This window comes from Epinephelus moara, chromosome 7 (assembly GCF_006386435.1).
Source record: "Epinephelus moara isolate mb chromosome 7, YSFRI_EMoa_1.0, whole genome shotgun sequence".
Taxonomy (NCBI): domain Eukaryota; kingdom Metazoa; phylum Chordata; class Actinopteri; order Perciformes; family Serranidae; genus Epinephelus; species Epinephelus moara.
In genome coordinates this window covers 29,094,552-29,114,462 of record NC_065512.1, presented here as the reverse complement: position 1 = coordinate 29,114,462, position 19,911 = coordinate 29,094,552, and the positions used below count along the sequence as shown (strand labels likewise).

The 19,911-nt window shown below is 40.5% G+C and overlaps 1 protein-coding gene across 1 annotated transcript in view; it reads left to right on the top strand.

The window, feature by feature from the left end:
* The window catches only part of lrp1bb (low density lipoprotein receptor-related protein 1Bb), a 329,117-nt gene that overhangs the window by 166,442 nt on the left and 142,764 nt on the right, over positions 1–19,911 (top strand). Inside the window, exons 13-20 of the mRNA XM_050048038.1 lie at positions 2,083–2,272; positions 3,506–3,628; positions 3,958–4,101; positions 6,630–6,755; positions 7,661–7,774; positions 13,638–13,718; positions 13,865–14,035; positions 15,717–15,899. Coding sequence (XP_049903995.1) covers positions 2,083–2,272; positions 3,506–3,628; positions 3,958–4,101; positions 6,630–6,755; positions 7,661–7,774; positions 13,638–13,718; positions 13,865–14,035; positions 15,717–15,899 — 1,132 coding nt within the window. The remainder of the gene's footprint in view (positions 1–2,082; positions 2,273–3,505; positions 3,629–3,957; positions 4,102–6,629; positions 6,756–7,660; positions 7,775–13,637; positions 13,719–13,864; positions 14,036–15,716; positions 15,900–19,911) is intronic.

The window sequence follows — 19,911 nt, the reverse complement described above, 5'->3', positions numbered from 1 at the left end:
AGAGTAGGGATGAACTGATACTGCCACTACTGTTACAGATATTTAGATAGCAAATGGGCTGATAGCCAGTGCCAATATTAATGTTGAATGCTGTTGTTGTTTAGGTTGTTTTTGTTGTTATTTATTCCCCCTTTTGTGCTAGGGAAACAAAGACATGTTTCTTATAAGAAATAACTGAATTGTTTTAAAGTCATTCAGCCCTTCATTACACGCTCTTTGAATGAGCACAAATTAAATCCTGCAAATTTATCAGACAACCTTTAATATGATCTTTTTTCATATCAAAACATGTTTCAAAAGTCTTTTTGTTATGTAGATTTATATTTTACCCCATATAATATATTTTAATTCCCTCCGTAATATCTATTTTATATTGCTGTGAAAACAATTTTTCACTAAAAAAAACAAAAAAACAAAAAAAAAAAAAGATTATGTTAGAACACATGATGAGAACATTAATTTACCTTTGCTCAGTACTCTTTTTTACTGAACAGACCTTGAACACATTATAATGTAACTCTATGCAACCTCTATGAGCTGTTCGCTTCAGCTACCGGGTACTAAAAGCAAACGTTAACTAGCGCTCTTCCTGCCAATTTCAGCAAGGACTTGTTGTTTACAAAGAAGCATTATCAGGGCCCCTGACGTGTTGATAGCGAGTTTACGATGTCCATTTGTCTCGAAGGTGTCCTGGGGGGAAGATCTCAGTTTGGAAGCTGGGACGCCGCTAGTCTCAGCCGTGCCTCTTTAGCCTGTGCAACATTTATGTGACACAACAGAAAAACATTGGTCACTGCCATCTTTGAATGTCATCGTATTCACCTGTAGGCTGATTGCAGTCAACAAGGTGACAATGCTCGGCTGATAAATTGGTGCTTATTGAAAGAAACTAGCTCCAAAATGTGCCACAACCCAGGAGAGTGTTTTACTGACAGATCCCCATTAGGGCTGGGTCGGTTCTCGGTAATACCAATTCGGTCCGGTACTCCGTCTTGGACCGGGTTTTATTTTTTGAGACCGACCGGACCGCATACTCGGGCAGAACGTACGCGGAGCGGACGCCGCGGAGGTCCGCCCGGTAAAAGTGGACGTCCGCAAGCCCTGTGCGCGCAAAGCACGACCAGTGTCACACAAAAGACTGTTCGGCATGTATTTTTCACATCGCGGGGATTTTTCACGGACATTTTTACACGTAGTCCGCTCCGCTTATAGTACGCCCTAGTCTGTGAGCACCTGTGTCTGCCTCTTCACCAAGCGCACAGCAAGCAGGAGAGAGGGGGCTGGGGCGGGGACTGAGCTAGGAGGTGGGAGTGCGCATGCGCCTCTACTGTAGCGTGGAGTTTGTTTAATAGTAACAGGGAGTCGATAATAGCGGACATTTTAGTCTCGACGAAATCAAGGAATGCGCCACTATGGCAACACTTTGGCTTTGAGCCAGACGAAGGAGGCAACCCTTGCTTACACTGATTGAGTAAGCTGCAAAATTTATTTGTAAGGAATGATGCGGTTTTTGTTTTTTGTTTTTTTACAAAAACTGGACCGGTTTTTTTTTTTTCTCATACCGACCCAACCCTAATCCCCATCCTGCTTCACATTCGTTTAATGTTGTTCCCATGATAATTTGAGATTAAATCAGTGGTTGACGGTTTCAGATCAATATAATATGATAATTTTAGGGTCCCAAACTGATTTCTATATTTTTGCAATGTTAATCTGCAAAGCAGTAAAATGATTGAAAACTGCTTCTCTTTCCACCACAACTGCCAACAAGACAGCCCTTCATCCCCAACTGCTCCCTTCTACTGTAGTTGTACTGGCATAAGCTAATGAATTATTTGCAAATGCTATTTAATCAATGCCAAGATTCTAGCAAACATTATTATAAGCAGACAGGGCCCGTGAATAAATTTGTGCAAAGAAATTGAATCACATTCATCATATACTGTGATCAAATAATTTCTAAGCCCATATTCAAACAGCTAGAACCCTGTTTGAGATGATTGATTTTTTTTGTTGCTGATAGTGTCTCTCCGTAGCCCTCCTAATCTTTTGATTACACTGCATGTTTGCTTCATGTTCCAGGTGGTGTACAATGGAAAAGAGCTGAACCATCCGTTTGGGATCTCTCATTATCGTAATTTCATCTTTTGGACGGAGTACATGAATGCCTCCGTCTTCCAGCTGGACTTGACCACCGGCGATGTCACTCTGCTGCGGAGCGAGAGACCACCACTATTTGGCCTTCGTGTCTACGACGCACAGAGTCAGCAAGGTTGGCTGCTTTTCCTTCATTTACTCCCCATCCAGTGCCACTGAACCATAGCTTCCCTAACAGGGAAAGTTTTACACTGAAAATAGAAGCACTCTGTGCAGCGTGTCCAGGCATTTGTATCCCCTATACACATCTCTTTAATGCAAAGCACTTAATGTGATATATACACTTGAGATTGTATGCCTATCTGTGTCAAATTTCATGGTGTAAACCGGTGCATTGATCAACAGTGACAGTGACTTTAAAATCACTTGGGGCTCTTCTCTATGAAGTTAAATAAGGTGACCAAGGCTTGAAAGGGTTTGCTCGATTCTGTAACAAATGATGATGGATTCATGCTGTTAGAAAGCTGAAAAGAACAGGGAGGAGAGGAGTCGGATGTGGCTGACAGTGGAGAACTGCCTTGGCCCTCACAGCAGGCGTGTCTTTTTCTATCCCATAATAGTTGTGTAAAAACAGTGTTTAGACACCCACGCCACAATCAGGGGAGGTCGAAGCTCCTGCTCTAAATGTAGAGATATAATTTAACACAGTCCAGTGATGTGGTTTTACACCCATGACATGAATTTGTTCCATCCTCAAAACAATAATTTTCATTCAACTTTAAAGCCTTGGATTGTGAGTGGGAAAAAGTACAATGCCAAATATATGATGCAGATGAATGGTTGGTTACTGCATGCACAGCCTTGTTCACACCATACAGAGAATTTTTACTGGACATTTCCCCATTGTTCATGTCACTGAATAGATTAATTGGCTGTCCAGTCCTCAGAGTATTAGCGATTGGCTTGTACAAAACCCAACGCTTTATCTCATTGGCTCAGGCACTGCCTTTGGGCTCCCTGTTAAATGAAAGTGACAAAGGTGTCTTATGCCTTAACTTTATATGTGACAGTATTTTTTCCCCCTCTTTGTCCAGAAAGACAAATTATTCCTCCAAGAAAGATAAAAATGTCAAATGTCTCTCACCCACAGTGTTCCTAATAATTCACTTGACGTGTGGTTATAGATCACGTGGCGTACACCTCGTGTCTCTCCAAGACAGGCAGTGAGTTTTGTATCAATGAGATGATTCATTTTTACAGGGTTTTAAGTGACCTCTGAACCTGTGCAGTTTACTGTACAAAGGGAAAACAGACAAAACAACAACAGAAACCTGTGGCACTTGGTATGGGCTTTAGAAAATGTAGCTTTAAATGAGCAAGACACCTTATTTGGGATCTATTTCTCCAGGTGACAACGCATGCAGTGTGAATTATGGGGGCTGCGGTACCCTCTGCCTTGCCATCCCAGGAGGCAGAGTATGTGCCTGCGCTGACAACCAGGTTCTGGAGAAGAACAATGTCACCTGTGCAGGTAGGAGGACATAATGAATCAGACAGAGCGAGAGGCCTAAGATCATCCTGTCCCAGTATACTGTTATCCTGGCTTCATCCTTTGGGACAAAGATCAAATAACAACCTTATCTTTTCACGTGCAAATCTGCAAATAAACAAATAAATACAGGTGGGAGATTATCCCAATGGATTTCCTGAAATGTAAGCCAACTCCCAGTAGTTGAACTAGGGTCATGATACATTATTAACATGTCTTATGTTCCATTATAGCTATGCCGATAATTTCCCCTAAACACATACTTCATCGGAAGTCTCTGGTTGATTTTGTTTCACCACTTTCTCTCCCAGAACCCTCCAGCAGTGGCTTGGAGCCACAGCGATGTAAAAGTGATGAGTTCCAGTGCCATAATCATCGCTGCATACGGGCCCTGTGGAAGTGTGATGGAGATGATGACTGCCTGGATGGAAGTGACGAGGAGAGCCACAGCTGCTGTGAGGATGTTAAAATTTGTTTGAGCTGCAGGCCACCGCAGTACACGCAAACACACAAATACATAGAAACCGTACATGTTGATGCACTTACATGCACCACCATGCACCAAGCAAGAAAAAGCACAAGCTTTTTAAGGCTGATTCTCTCCTGCTGTCAACTTCTATGTTCTTAAATGTCACTGAAGTAAGGGTGAAAAGTGTTCCTCCTCCACACTGCTGTCTCCCCTTTTGCTCTTGCTGAGGCAGTTTTGCTCTTTAACAAATCAGTCGGATAAACACCATGTTTGACGCTTGGATGCTGGTTCATTTTTTTTTCCAGAATTAAAGCGCCATGACATGATCCTCTGCCAGAATTATCAGAAATGAAAAATCAATTATCTGCTCCCCTGCAATAGCACTTACATTCTACTGACTTAGTTTGTTTTAGTGGGAATACAGTTGAGAATTTATCATATTAGAATAGATGAATATGGATTCCAGCTGTATAAGGGGAATGTCATGTTCTGAATAAACACATCTGGCATTTCCAAACACCAGGTTGTCTCAAAATCAAATGTAATTTATCATGCACATGGAGTAGTTTCACAATATCCACACAGAAATGTGCTCACGGTAATTGAATTTGATTTATGGATGGCGAGGCTTAACAAGTTTGAGTGGTCACTGTGTAATTAAAGTTAAATGACCTGACTGAGAAGAAAATAAGGAGCTCGGTTGCTAGTTCCAGTGAAGTCATTATGTGAAAGTGGTTTTATATAAAACAAAAATCAAAGCCCTGAAGACACATAACAAATATACTTAAGACCAATATAAAAATGTTATGGAGAGACCATTACTCTCAATTAAAGGACAAACCACCAAGGAGGAACACGAGTGAGATTCTCCTCTGAAACATCATTTCCTTTTATGCTGGTCTATCAGTGCAAGATTAGTTGAGCTATGGACTGAATGAAATCCCACTAAGAAGCTGTGAATATACTTTGTGTGAACATGGAACTTTCCCCCCCATAGGACCGAGAGAGATCAGGGCCAGAAAATTAATAAAGCCTTAAAGGGACAGTTCACCCCAAAATGAAAACTACATATTTTTCCTCTTACCTATAGTGCTATTTATTAATCAGATTGTTTTGGTGTGAGTCATCAAGTGTTGGAGATATCAGCTGTAGAGATGTCTACCTTCTCTGTAATATAATGGAACTAGATGGCACTCAGCTTGTGGTGCTCAAAGCGCCAAAAAATATATATTTGAAGAACTCACCAATAATATCTTGATGTAGAGTGTGTATCTACCTGTGCACAAGAGGCTTGTGTTCATGATAGCGGGAATTGTAAACATTAATGGTGTCCCCCTTGACTGAGCTGTAATGTTAGCCTATCAGTTTGATGCTAGTTAGCCTCTGGGGGCAATGGCAAATGTTTTGAGAGATCTGGTGTAGCCTAGCCAGTGGATACTAGAAACCAAGTGATTTCAATGTTTTAATGGGATTTTAATATTTTAATCATATTTTGAATGTTTTTATTCTTCTGGGCATGCTGCAATTTTATGATTTTATCGTTAACTGCACACTGCACTGCTCACTTTACCTATATGTTTAGTTAATTACTCATGTTGAAGTGTTTTTATATGTTATTATTTAATGATGACCGACATCTGAGTACTACATTTTGTTCTTTTCATGTATTTGCATAGCTGGAATGACAGTAAAGAATCCTTGAGTACTTGACTTCCTTTTCTGTGTGCAGGTCTTTCCGGCTTTTCTCTGTAATTAGATATCTGCATGTGAATGCAGATCAGTTTTTTAGAAAGCTCATGTAAAGCTAAATTGTTGTTGGACGATAGCTGAAAGGCTCCGAGCATTTTGGCCTATGCCTTCCGCCTCCCCACGCGGACAGTTTACCTGCCAATCAAATGTGATTGGCCAATACACTGACAATAAATAGAAACCAGAATGCTTGTGATACTAAATCTAAGATTCGGCATACATATACAGGTATCTGTTTTTAGAGAGTGTACTGTTAGTTAGCTTAATGGTGCCTGGTAATACTTTTGGTGGGTGTAGTTTGGTGACAAGAAAATAGTTTCTATGTGAATCCGCTCACAACAAGGTCAGTGGATTATCCTGAGTGATCGGGTCATCATTTCTGGAAAGAGACATTGCTGTTGAGTTTTTCTAATGTATATTTTTTTGTTTTGTAAAGCCAAGTGCCATCTAGTTATGCATGATTACATTTTTTACGTGATTATATCCATGAGAACACAAGGCAACTCACACTAACCTAGCTCTATGGGTAATAATAAGAAGTGTGCATTTTTGATTTTGGGGTGAACTGTCTCTTTAAAATTAGAAAAATATTGCATTTCAGCAACCTTGACTGTGGCTATAGAATTTAAAAATGTTTTGTTTTATACATTTTAAGGCTTTTTGAAATATTCTTTCTCGTTTCTATTTGATGAGATTATTTATTATCTATCATGTCGGAGCTGCAAGGTCAGCCACTGACTTTGCTTCCTTGTGAACTCTCTGCAGACAATCACACCTGTCCTGTCGATCAGTTCAAATGCAGCAACAATCGCTGCATTCCCAAAAGATGGCTTTGCGACGGAACGAATGACTGCGGTAACAGTGAAGACGAAGCCAACACTACATGCTCAGGTATGTGCTGTACCACTTGTATGTTTGTCTCAGATATAGTGTAGCTTTGGCTGCAGTTTGACCATTTTACAATTGTATCACCTGTGTATTAATGGCAAAATCTGTCATCACCTTCAATCTATGCACAATTCTGTTTGCCTTAAAAAGCACATAACTTATTCTATGAATAATTGCTGTCGTGTAATTTTCTGAAATATTCATATCAGAACAACATTTTGTGCTTCAGGATCAATTGACTGATGTTCTTTTAAAATTAATTTAGTTATACATTTCGATCAAGGTAATGAAGACTGTAAGATTTAAAGGCCTCTCATCTGTACAGTAAGGCATAAAAGGCTTTTCTCAAACATCTTCTTTTAAGATTCAGATGTGCTTTATTCATAAAAAGTCTGTTGTCAAGGCTGCTATCACCATTGTGCCTTGTGGCTCTCGAGCAGCTTCAGTACAATGCAATCAATTTCACTGTGTGAGAGCACTCTCCAGTATCAAAGAGTTTTAGCACCTATGAGAGGCAACAGTATGTCAGGAACACTTACAGTATATCACATTGCCTCCCATGTCCTCAATGGGGCCTCGTAGGAGCTTTTTATCCTTAGAGGATCAATCAATGAGCATTAGCCAGTGGATGATGAATGGTCCCTCATTGTCAGATTGACGTGCATATCCCACATCAGCCAGACACCCCGTGTCTGTTGTCCATGCATGCTCACCGTGTATGTAACTGACAGCCCATCAAGCAACAGCGCAGACCTTCCCCGCTCTACTGTGTGATTGAGTGATAAAAAGTTTGCACTGGGCGGACATTGACATCCCTGTGATGTAGTGATCATTAGTGTTGTTGTGCACATCCTCCATTGACTTATGCATGTGTGATTGAATTAAGTGGCTTCTTTCTTCTTTCTCAGCCCAGCCCTGTCAGGCCGACCAGTTCTCCTGCCAGAACGGACGATGTATACCGCAACCCTGGAGCTGCGACCGGGAGGATGACTGTGGGGATATGTCTGATGAAATATCATGCAGTGAGTCACACATGGCTATTTACCACGCCATTCAAATGTAACTCTGTGCGGATTTAATTGCTACTGCTGTTTGTGTTGCTCTGTTCGGTCAAGATGTAAAGTAGGCCAGCTCGGTGAATGAATCGAATACTAATAAGAGCATTTAGTGCATTCAGTGGCTGTTTACCCCTCACAGTTAAAAACATTATGCTTAATCGAGGTATATTTAAAGCTGCAATGAGTAAGATGTTTTCTCCTGTCTTAGAAGATGTCTCTGAGGGGCGATAGGGTTGTCAATTCACACTGGTGATTCAATGATTACATCATCAGACAGTGAAAATTCACAACTCACTTTACATTCCGCACTCCCAAAATGTGACTTTATAATTTATGTCATTGATTCTGCCAAAAACTTGTCAACATTTACTGTTTCACCTCTAATGGAAACACAGTAAATATGTGCTGAACGGCACTCACACTGGATAATTTCAAGTAATTTGTGCATTTCAATAACACGCTTCTTTTTTTTTTTTTACATAACGTCTTTAAAAGCACACCACGAAAAACGACTTCCAGACTAAGCCGGTGGGAATAATTGGACCTGTACACTTGCTATTTATGCTCCCATTTTACATAAGTGTTGCAGTGTCCACCAGTGAAACACATAACGGTATGTGCTGATACATGAAGAAGAGGCAAAGGATTTTGGTTTTAGCCAACTAGTGACATGTCTGCGTGTTACTCGGTTTTGTCTGGGGGTCCAATGCTGTGGTCAAGACAACATATCTCAAAAGCTATAAGATGGATTATCATGAAATGTGCTACAGATATTTATGGAACCCACTTGCCAAACAAAGAATACTAATCACATATGCTTATCGTTAATTTGTGACCCACTGCATATTTTGCAAGTCCCCTTTGCATGCATTTTTTTCTTTAATTGAGAGTTTTAGTAGATGAATTAATAATGCTGTGTTCTTTGGACCAAGAAATCGACATGCGCTTGATACCCAGGGTTCCGACGCAAGTATGGAAAGTATGGAAAAGTATGGAAATACATTAGATCAGTTTCCAGGTATTAAAAAGTATGGAAAATGAAAAATAAAGTATGGAAAAATATTTATGTTTCGAAAAATATTTATGTTTCCAGACTGTTACCACTGTTCTAAAATACTGTTTTCTAAAATAGAAAATTGGGTATTTCCAAAAATAATGTAATCAATCCGGATCGTGTTTTAAGCCGGGCCAAGCACAGTTTGTGTAAGAACAAACGTCTCAGAAAACATACCGCCCCTTTTACCTGATTGGCAAGTGGTATGTCCAGTCCGCTGCCCCATGACCCTCCTCCAGCCCCCCAGGTATCAAGTTTCACTCCAACACTGCACCTTCGACAAGAAGACGAGTTTCACGTGGTTCACAATGGGTAGATGCAAGTTTTTGGATGGATGGCTTGACAATACCGTATATAAATACTGGTTGGCCAAGGATTCCCAATTCACACACAGAGCTAGATGCAAGCTTTGTGTGAAATCGTTTGACATCGCCAACATGGGGGAGAAGGCGATTCTGAGCCACATGAAAGGAAAAAACACTGACGTCTCGTTACTGCATCGCTTGCACCCAGAGTCCCAACCTTTTTGCCTCAGCCCAGACATTGAACTTACCTGAGTTTTTATTTGCATGCCATTATGGTACTTGGCTACAATTGCCTATTAACAATAATTAAATATGATGTGAAATATGATACACTGATATATTTACTCAGATGTCGCATATTCTCTGAGAAAACAAACAAACAAAAAAAAAACCCCACAGAAGTCTGGAAATTAGGGTGTGGAAAAGTATGGAATTTTGAAATTCCAAATGTGTAGGAACCCTGGATACCTATGCCATCACTGTATAAGTGTGTGTGTGAATGTTTAGGTGAGCAGGTGGGACCTTCTGTCAGTCTTGGCCACCAGTGTATGAATGTGTTTGTGAATGGGTGAATGTGGAATGTAGTGCAAAAGTGCTTCAAGTGGTCGGAAGACTAGACGCAATACAAATGTAAAAACAACCAACAATATGTTCTTAAACATGAAGTAGAGGCAAAGGTTTTAGCCAGGTTGTGATATGTCTACCGTTTGCTTGGTCTTTTTAGTCAGTCCACTGCTGTAGCCCAGTCATAGTACCTCAAAACTGTGGGTGGATTGCCATGAAATTTGCTCCAGCTGTTGAGGTTGCCCATTTGCCAAACAAAGAATACCATCACAGCTACTTATCATTAATTTGTGACTTCTTGAATATTTTGCAAGTCTCTTTCGCATGCATTACTTTCTACAATTAAGAGAGTTTTAGGAGCTGAATTATTGATGCTGTGTTCTTTGGACCAAGAACCCGACATGCCCTCACTGATGGCATCAGCTTAGAGGGGTGGTGCTGAATAAACTGCATACTTTTGTGCAGCTTTTCGCTGTACTTAAGTCGTGTCTCAGTGGTATTACACAAACTGCCAACTTCAGTTAGTAAAAGTGGCTGTCTGGATTAATCTTGGAAAACATAAATGAGAAAAGTAAATGGCACGCCATGATGGCCTGAGCTTTTTTGGAGTCCTTTGAAGATGTATTTAACCTTTTTTTGTGGAATGGAAAAGAGCGTTTTAGGCTGTAGAATATGTTTTCAGCAGTGGAGTTGAACTGGATGAATTAGCAGCATACATTTAAAAGATGTGGGTAAAGGTTTTAGGATTCCCCTTTAATCACTATTTGTATTAAATCAGCCTCTTACAGTGATAGATGTTTGCCAAACGCTGCACTGTGCTGTATCGCCTCAGCCTCCCTTTGTGTGTCCTAAGCTGGTTCAATACGCAGTCACAAACAGCCAGGGTGTAAGCAGTAATTAAAGTTCATGCTCGGCTTCATTCAATCATAATCAAGCTGTGCAGCAAAACATATTCTCTCCCTTACTGTTGTCTGAGCTTCCTCAGGCATTACTTCTCTGCAGGCACTCTACTGTGCAGCTCTGGCAGCTCACTTAGCTTCAGTGGAACTACTGTGGGTTTTGGAACACCTGAAGCTCAGTGGTGGCCGCCTTAGAGATTGATGCTAATTTGGATTTTGTTTGTCAGTAGTTTAGTAGTTGTCACACAGTGTCTCATATTGGGCTCTCTGTTCACTTGAAGCTGTCATTATTTATGGATGCCGGTGTTCCATTTTTTGCCAGGCTCACTGTTTACTTGAAACCTTCATTATTTATGGATGTTCGTGCTTCATTTTTAATGAATGTTAAATTCCAACCAGTCATGCGCTGTCAGTGAGACCTAACGCATTTGTGGGAAATACAGAAGACACTTGTCTGATAAAGATACAATATGTCTTCTCGACAGAGCCTAAGGTATTCCAGGCAGCAGAAGCAGCAGCAGATGCCAACAAATCAATGCAAATGTAGACTTGCATTTCATACTGGAGTCAATAACATTTCAGGCATCCTGTAAGGATATGTGAAAAGTACTGTATATACAGTATCTCGAAATTGGAGGCAAGCATGGTATCTGATAGGAATACAAATGTCAATTCTGACACTGTCGTCAGTCCACAAAATACACTAGAGTTTGCACTCCTGTACTTACCGCAGCACTGCTGGAGAATATTGATGCTTTAACGTAGACCAATTTAGTTCATGAAGTCTCCTTGACTGCAGTGATGGATGTTAGATCGGCCATTGGCTGACAACAGAGGTAGTGATTTGCTTTCACTCGCTTACATTGTCAAGTTAAGTTTATACACATATTTATCGTAGTGTATCACATACATGTGTATTGTCTTAATTTTCTGTATAGGCCCACATCAGCAGCAAAAACTTAAAACCCCTCAGCACACAGAGAATTCTATCTTTATAGGGGAGTGAAAACCTGAGATATCCACTTCAATGGATTTGCACAGGGTGCATTGTCGGAGGAGATAAACAAATACAGAAATGAAATATAAAAAAGTCTGTCACTGCATAGTGATTGTAAAATATCAAACTATTTTTTTTAAAAACAATATTCACAAATATCTCAAGACAAGCACAAAGTAATGCATCATTTATCTTTCCCTTTCTGCCATGTAACCCCAATGTGGACTCAACTCAACTTAGTTGTGTATCATCTGCATAAAGACCAGATCAAATCAGACTGGGGTGCCCATTAGCTCACCTGGTAGAGCAAGTACCCCATGTGTAAAGGCTTTGTCCACAGCCCTTCACTGCTTGTCACCCCCTCCCCCCATTGATTAAAGTCAAAAAAGCCCTAAAGAAAATCTCAAAATGATGAAATGATGTGACTGTTGTAGCTCTTTGTGCAACTCACATTGTCCTGCAAGGCTCCCTGTAGTACAGAGCATTAATCAAGAAAGGAAGTCCAGATTATTCCCAGGTTTTATTTTCCTCTTCCATCCAGAGGCGCCTATAACACTAACGCTGACAAGTATTGCTGAAGATTTAGCACTGGTGGTACAAGCAGGTCACAATGTTCACTTGTTCTGTGAAATATCAACATCTACTTGGCACAAAATTCAGCCCAGACATTCATGATTCCCAGTATTCAATCACGGTGACTTTGCTGAATTTCTTGTTTTTCCTATAGCACCACCATGATGTTGATATTTGTAGTTTTTATATGTATCGTCTCAACAAGTATTAGATGCATTGCCATGAAATTTGGTACAGATATTTGCATAAGCAAGACCCCACAAAGCCAATATCATGGCTGCTGACTTTACAGTTTGTTTTTTATTTCTTGTTTCAAAATCTTATTCATTGACCATGATCTAAATGATGTGGAAAATGATGTCCTCCTTCAAAAGCTTGGAGTTGATGGTTTCATTTCTATTCATTAGAAAATGTTGCTCAATTACATTTGATTGTCCATTCTCAAAATTGTGAATGCGAGTTAGTCTAGAACCTTTCAGTTCATTTTGGCTTTCCAAGGGGCATTTGCAACGGCCGTGAATCAAAATGCCTCTTGATGCGATTGGATGTGATGTGGTGCTGAGCGACAGACAAATGTAGACCGACTACAGCATGCAGACAAGGGCTGTGACGGTGAAGCATCATTAGGTCTGTGAGCGAGTGTTGCATTTTTCCTTCAGAATTTTGAAAAAACAGTACTTCAACAGAAAGTTCTACATTAGCTGTAGCCATCTTGGTTGGTCTAGCTTCAGCATCCCTGGCGCAAGGTGCGCAAGCCACAAATGACGACATCTTGTATTTCTTGTCGTGAGTCATTGTCTCAAACATGCCCGATATTAGATTAATGATGGTGAGTGGTCTACCGCCATCTTAGGAAATCAGTGTACAGGAAGTGTGGACCAGACTCCTCTACCAGAGCACATAAAACATGAGCTTGCAGATTTGTCTGTTTCCCAGGCTACGATACCACTTGAATAATGTCAAGACTGTTTTCTGCTTGCTAACAAGAGGGTTCCTGGTTTGAACTCAGGGTGGGGGGTTCGTGGAGGAGCCCTTCTGTGCAGAGTTTGCATGTTCTCCCTGTGTCAGCGTGGGTTTTCTCCAGATACTCCAGCTTCCTCCCACAGTGCATGCAGGTTAATTGGTGACTCTAAATTGACCGTAGGTGTGATTGTGAGTGTGAATGGTTGTTTGTCTCTATACATCAGCCCTGTGATAGTCTGGTGACCTGTCCAGGTTGTACCCCGCCTCTCGCCCAATGTCAGCTGGGATGGACTCCAGCCCCCCCCTCTCCCGCGACCCCTAACAGGATAAACAGTTACGAAAATGAATAATAGATCACATTGGCATAGTGTAGGTTGTAGGATATGGTGCTGTGGCAGTTTCCAGTATTAAGTATTTGTTTAGCTTGTGTTGGAATTGTACTTAACGTGTACCTGTATACAAACCTTTACAGCCTTCCCAACCTGTGAGCCCCTCACCCAGTTCAGCTGTTCCAATGGACGATGCATCAGTGTGAAGTGGCACTGTGATTCAGGTGAGAACAAAAACTTTGGAAGATACTTAGTGTCAAAGCTTCCTTGTAAATGATTTTTTCTGTTGATTCCACTATTGCATTTATCAGTGAAATCTTTGTGTGTTTGTGAGCTCTCGTCTTTCATGAGTGTTTGTGCATGTGCATAGATGACGACTGTGGAGACGGCAGTGATGAAGTGGGCTGCATCCAGTCCTGTGCCAACACCCAGTTTCAGTGCACCAGTGGTCGCTGTATCCCAGACCACTGGGCCTGTGACGGTGACAACGACTGTGGAGACTTCAGTGATGAGAATACAACCTGCAGAGGTGGATCATCACGTAAGAATGCCTGTATTACCTTTTTTAAATGCTGTGGAGTGTAGAGGTAGTTAAAAAGTAAACTAATATCCCCTGCAACATAAGATGACCCTTGTTGTTATCCATGTCCAGCATAAAAATATTAGTTGTATCATGGTAATGTATTTATAATCAGCCCATCACTGTATTTTGCATATTTGTTAGTTTCTTAAAAGATCTGCCTCCCAGCCAAGTTGTCTGCTAGCACCTTAACGAGAGTGTAGCTGCTTTTATATCTGTTTTAGTGTGCTAATTATTTTATTTGCAATTCAAATCATGTTTAAATTTAGGTCTTGTTATTACAAGTTTAACAATTAATCAGCTTGAGTCCAATAACTTTGTTTTCACACTCACGTGTGACTAATCTTATCTAGTCTCTGTTTGGGGGAATTTTACCATCAGGAGTTGAATCATTTAATCTAATTACCACAGAAAGCTCCTAGAAACTCACAGCTCACTTGCTTGTCACTGGAATGTGTAGACTATTCATCAAACCGTTTCCTGATGGGAACTGCAGGCTTCTCCACTCCCCCGTGTCTGCTTCTGCTTCTACCCCAGGGGATTGAATCTGTCTTAGCTTTGCCTCGGCTGTTGAGGGAATGTTTTTTTGGGGGGTTTGACTTTTAAGTATTAAGCAAATCATCTATACTGAATTCCCAATGCCATGACTTAAAATTATGCAAGTGCTTTTTATTATGTTCTGCTGAAAATTGTAGAATGTATCACAAAACTTGTGAGAACCTGTTTGGTGTAATTTAGCTCTCTTTGTGTTTTTTGGTTTAGAATCTAATCTTTGATTAATATGCCAACACTTCTGAAAGCATGTGCATGGGACTGACATGAGACCGTCATGACCATAAAGGAGTCTTTATGAATGTGTACGACTGTTGTCATTAAGTGTAAATCAGTCAATTATGTAATTCTGATTGTAAAGTTGACATTGTTTGCTATTTTAGGAAACTTGACATTAGCAAAGATGCACATTTTTTGTACAGACAACACCTGTAAAATAACACTTAATGACATTTTAATGGCTAGTCCAAATTGTGCCACTGTAGTTAAGATCAAGGAAAATGTAACACAGTTATAGTGGTCTCATCACAGCCAGTGTCAAAACCAACCACACATGACACTTTAATGTAATGTTAGCACATAAAGCTAAATAGCCTGTTTAAGTTTGATATGTAGGTTATGTTCTTAGTTAGTGTCAAATTGTTCTAACGAAGACATCTTAAATATTGTTAAATTTGCGATAAAAATCATGATGTATTTTGCACTGCCATTTAGTTTATACCTTTATTCTCATCAAAGGTTATGTTCAGTAAGTCTGAGAACTGCAGTGCAACACATCATCATAGTGTAGCGGCACCAGGTTCTTTTCTTTGTAATGAACCCCCGCTGGAGAAAGAAATAGTGACCAGAGTCATTAAACAAGACAGAAACGTCCTACAGACAGAAGCCTTAAATGCTGGAAGTGAAATAACTTGCCTCTCTGGAACTAACTGACCTCTTACTGGTGCCAAGTGCCCTGCTTGCAAAGATAAATATTTGTAAACAGCAAAAGATGCCTCGTAAAATAATAGTCCCATACCGTAGTGCCTTTGCTCATGACAGCGTGCTGCGGATCTGTGAAACAGTAATTGTTGAATGACTTTTGTTCCAGTGCTGCCAACTGTGATCGAGTGCAGCGGAGAGGAATTCCACTGTGTCACAGATGGAACCTGCATCCCAGAGCGCTGGAGGTGTGACGGAGACAAGGACTGCGAGGATGGGAGCGACGAGAAAGACTGCGAGGGCACCAAGAGGATGTGCGACCCCAAGGCCAAGTTCACCTGCAAAGATACAGGTAGTGAATACAGCGCACTGCTAAACAACACACTGAGGTCAGACATGAAAGACACAGTGACGAGAGCTATGTTTGCATTAAAATGTGCCATAGGTGGTGCTTCCTTTTTACTTTTACTGTGAATCGTGTTTTAGTCAAGAAGTAGTTAATGAATAATTGATGCCCACAGATGTTATAAAGCGCCGAAATATCTTCCAGAAGTTTTAGATAAAGTCTGACATATGCAAACACTGTGGTGGTGTTGATTTTTACACTTCATTAGTCAACTGACACTGACAATGTTGGTTGGTATAAAATCTGATCCTGAGGCGTGAAAACTAAATTCAGCTTGCATTTGAGTTCAGTGAGTAAATCTTGCATCATTCGCCTGAGACAGATGTTATAGTTTTAGCACCGTGGCAGCCTGGCTGAACTAATTTAAGCATGGACAGCAACATTCAGCAACAGAGAAAAAGCCAAATCAGCTGACTTGATTATTGCCAAATGGAGTACAGACAGATTTTCCTTATTTTGTTTCTTCGTGTTTGAGAAAATCATCTAAGGTTTTATTCTCATGAATAGATGGTAAAATCTATTGCTAAACAGCAAAACCACAGTTTGTCTGCTTTGGATTTTCACAGCACTTAACCCTCACATTGAAATTTGTAATAAACAATATCTCCTCAACATTTTTACTCCAGTCTATTGCTCGGGTCTTAAAATAGGAGAAAAGTATCTTAGTCATTTCATGAAAAAAATTTTGTGTGTGTGTATCAGTTATAAATTAAGCTGCCAAATTGCTCTCTTTCCTTTCATAAAGGCTTCACACTCTGACAGGCTCCGGAGGCTTAACCATTCTCCACTTTAGAGCAGTGCAGTGAAGTTTGCATGTACTTGTTCGACCAATTAGGACAGACCCTTTAAATGGCCTGTATAAACCCCCCATGTACCCAAACCCAGCATCCACTTTCTTTCAGCAGCTGAAAGGAGAAGGTCAGAGAAATATTCAGCTGCTTTCTGTCTTTAGCTCCGCAGCTTTCCGCTCATCCCTTGACAGTATTATCAAGAACGGAGGCAATGCTGCGTGGTGAAGGGTTGGTTAGACCACACAATTATTATTCACTTTAATTCTGCAGTGTCACACCCCTGTGCACTGGTGCAGTTCGTTCTGTCCTTCTCAGGAGAACGGAGTGCCCTCTCCAACAGTATTCAAAAGGGTTTCTGTAAGCGGGCCATCTTATGAGTTCCGATGGATTAAAGGGAGACAGAGGCGCATTTCTGTTTTTTTCTTTTTAACTTCTAAGATTAAACAAAAATATGAGACTTATTCTAGACCTATGCCTGGTCTGAATGCTGGAAACACGGATGCTTTTTCTTGATCATTCCACCTTTGGGGATGGATGCATTTCCACATGTGAAAGATACAATCCAAACAAAGATTAGAAAAGAAGGAATTTTCAATGTGGAGCTTGGGCTCAATGCAACAATACAACTAAACAAACTGGGCTAACCCACCCCCGCATAGGTTTGTTTGTGAACATGTCCAATTGGAAAAAAAGTATGCATGGAAAAACAAGAAAACTCATACAGAGAATAGCTTAGCAGACAGTGAGCATCCAGTAGTTTTTCCATCTGCATTTTATAGAAATGGACCATCCAATCTCTCCTCTTAAATGTATTGGAATTTAAAAGGTATCTTAATTGAATAGAGATTAAGTGACTCCTGTAAAAACAGGCTTTTAAAATGTATAAATTGGACACCTTAAGCTCAAGAGTGTAAAATAAGGACTTGGATTTGATGCAGATTTGGTGAAGTTTAGAGGTTTCCATTACAGTTTAGTTGAAGGAGAGATGTGCTGAAGTCAACTGTAGATTGGCATATAAATGAGTTTGGGCTATCCATGGCGTTGAATGTACTTGGTTTTGAACAAAACAATTGAAAGAGTATAACATTCACTATTTGGTATTGAGAAATGGAGGTTCAGCCTGCCTACCCAGTGTTGGTTTGAGAATTATGTTTGAACTGTGAAAAACTCCAAACCATTTTGATATGGTGGCTGTATTGTTGTATGTTTTCCTTTTTGTGGTCATTTGGAAATGCTACCACCTTGTCTAGGTCTCCAAATTGGGGGGCCTATGTCTGACAAATGGGGCAATAGGCCAGATGTCAGTTCTTGGAGGAGCAGCTCATGTTTCAGGCTCTCAATTATGTGCTCAGTGTTCAATCTGGCAGGGCCTCTCTCAGGGTTGCAGAACATCCAATGTTCACAGGCTCAGTCCAGGATCACTGCCTCAGGCGAAATGGAGGGGGTTTTAGAATATTCAGTGTCTCCAACCCATGACTATCTCTAGTAGGCTGGGCTATGTATGCCTCTACCCATGTCTATGTCTTACACTTTTGTGTATTACACACTCTCCTGCAGAGGTGAGTGGTCGAGCATATACAGCCTGTTAGGAACCTTTGCACTAGGCTGTCAAGCAGGCATGTGCAGAGGGGGAGGCTAAAGGTGCATGAGCACTTCCCCCTTTGCTCCTTAAAGTCTAAAATTCCCTTTTGTAAAGGCTTTTTTTTATTGTGAAGCCCTTTCCATGGCCCTTGTGAAGCAGAACATTTAACAATTAATATCAATTAAGCTATAAATACAATGACCTGGCTGCCATCAGTCAGTCCATGTCACATGATGACCTGTATCACATGCAGCAGGTAAGCAGTCATCAGGTATGTGCCCTCAGTTGCTACACAGTGCGCCACAGACAGAGGGTGCATCTCAGCAGTGACGTTTAGATGGTGAGTTTCATTTATGTAAATGATTTAACACATTATATTTATAGCATTAGCGTTACACAAGGTCTTCTTCGAATTGTGCATCAGTTATGCAACATAAGTTTAAGAGTGGTCCTTACTGCTGGTTCTTACTGTGAAGCCAGCCAACGCTTGAATTTTGATACTTCTCTTTTATGGTATGGGTGTTTGAGAAAAAAAAGACCCATATTTTAGCAATAATTTCTTACATTTGTTATGCCAAAGTGAAACGGCATTATATGGCACATTATATGTAATCTGATTATAATTAAATATGAATTAATCTACTGTATTCTCTGACCTTTCATAAAACCTTTTCTTCCTGGGTTAGCTTAAAGGATGACCCTGATTATAACCATACTAAGGTTTTTGTGGTTTTATTCTGTACGGAGTTTGCATGTTCTCCCGTGTCAGCATGGGTTTTCTCTAGCTACTTCGGCTTCCCCCCACAGTCCAAAGACATGCAGGTTAATTGATAACTCTAAATTGTCCGTAGGTGTGAATGTGAGCGTGAATGGTTGTCTGTCTCTATGTGTCAGCCCTGCGATAGTCTGGCGACCTGTCCAGGGTGTACCCTGCCTCTCGCCCAATGTCAGCTGGGATAGGCTCCAGCCCCTCTGCGACCCTCAAGTGGATAAGCGGTTACGAAAATGGATGGATGGGATGGATGTACATTTACAGTTTTACTGACAATAAAATGCTGCTCTTCCATGTTACATTCTGTTTCAATATGGGTTGCTATATCTCAACACATTATGCTGTAAATTATGTTTGTGTGTGGTGTTATTAAAATATTGTTAAATGTGCCCCTTTGTAACTTTGAGCACTTGCCCCTCTAAAGGTCTCTGCACGGCCCTGCTGTCAAGTCAGCGTAGAAATGATTAATTCATGCTGAAGATGCATGTAGGATGTAGCATGAAGGATGCTTGTGATAAACATTTACAAGTGCATTAAATTCCACAGTTTGTTAAACTAAACATACAATTTAAATCAATCAAATCTAAAATTTAGCTAAATCAAAAAGGATGAAACTTAAAGGGATAATTTGCTGATTTTTAACCAGCTTTGTATCATTACAATGTGTGTAGTCTGTGTGTAAATGAATTGTGGTAAACCCTCTATTCTGTCCATCTTGTCAGCTTATGGAACTCCTTGCTCATTTGCCAACAATATCTGACTGAGTGAGTGCCGTATTACTGTATTGAACATTTCTTGCCCAAAATATTTTTA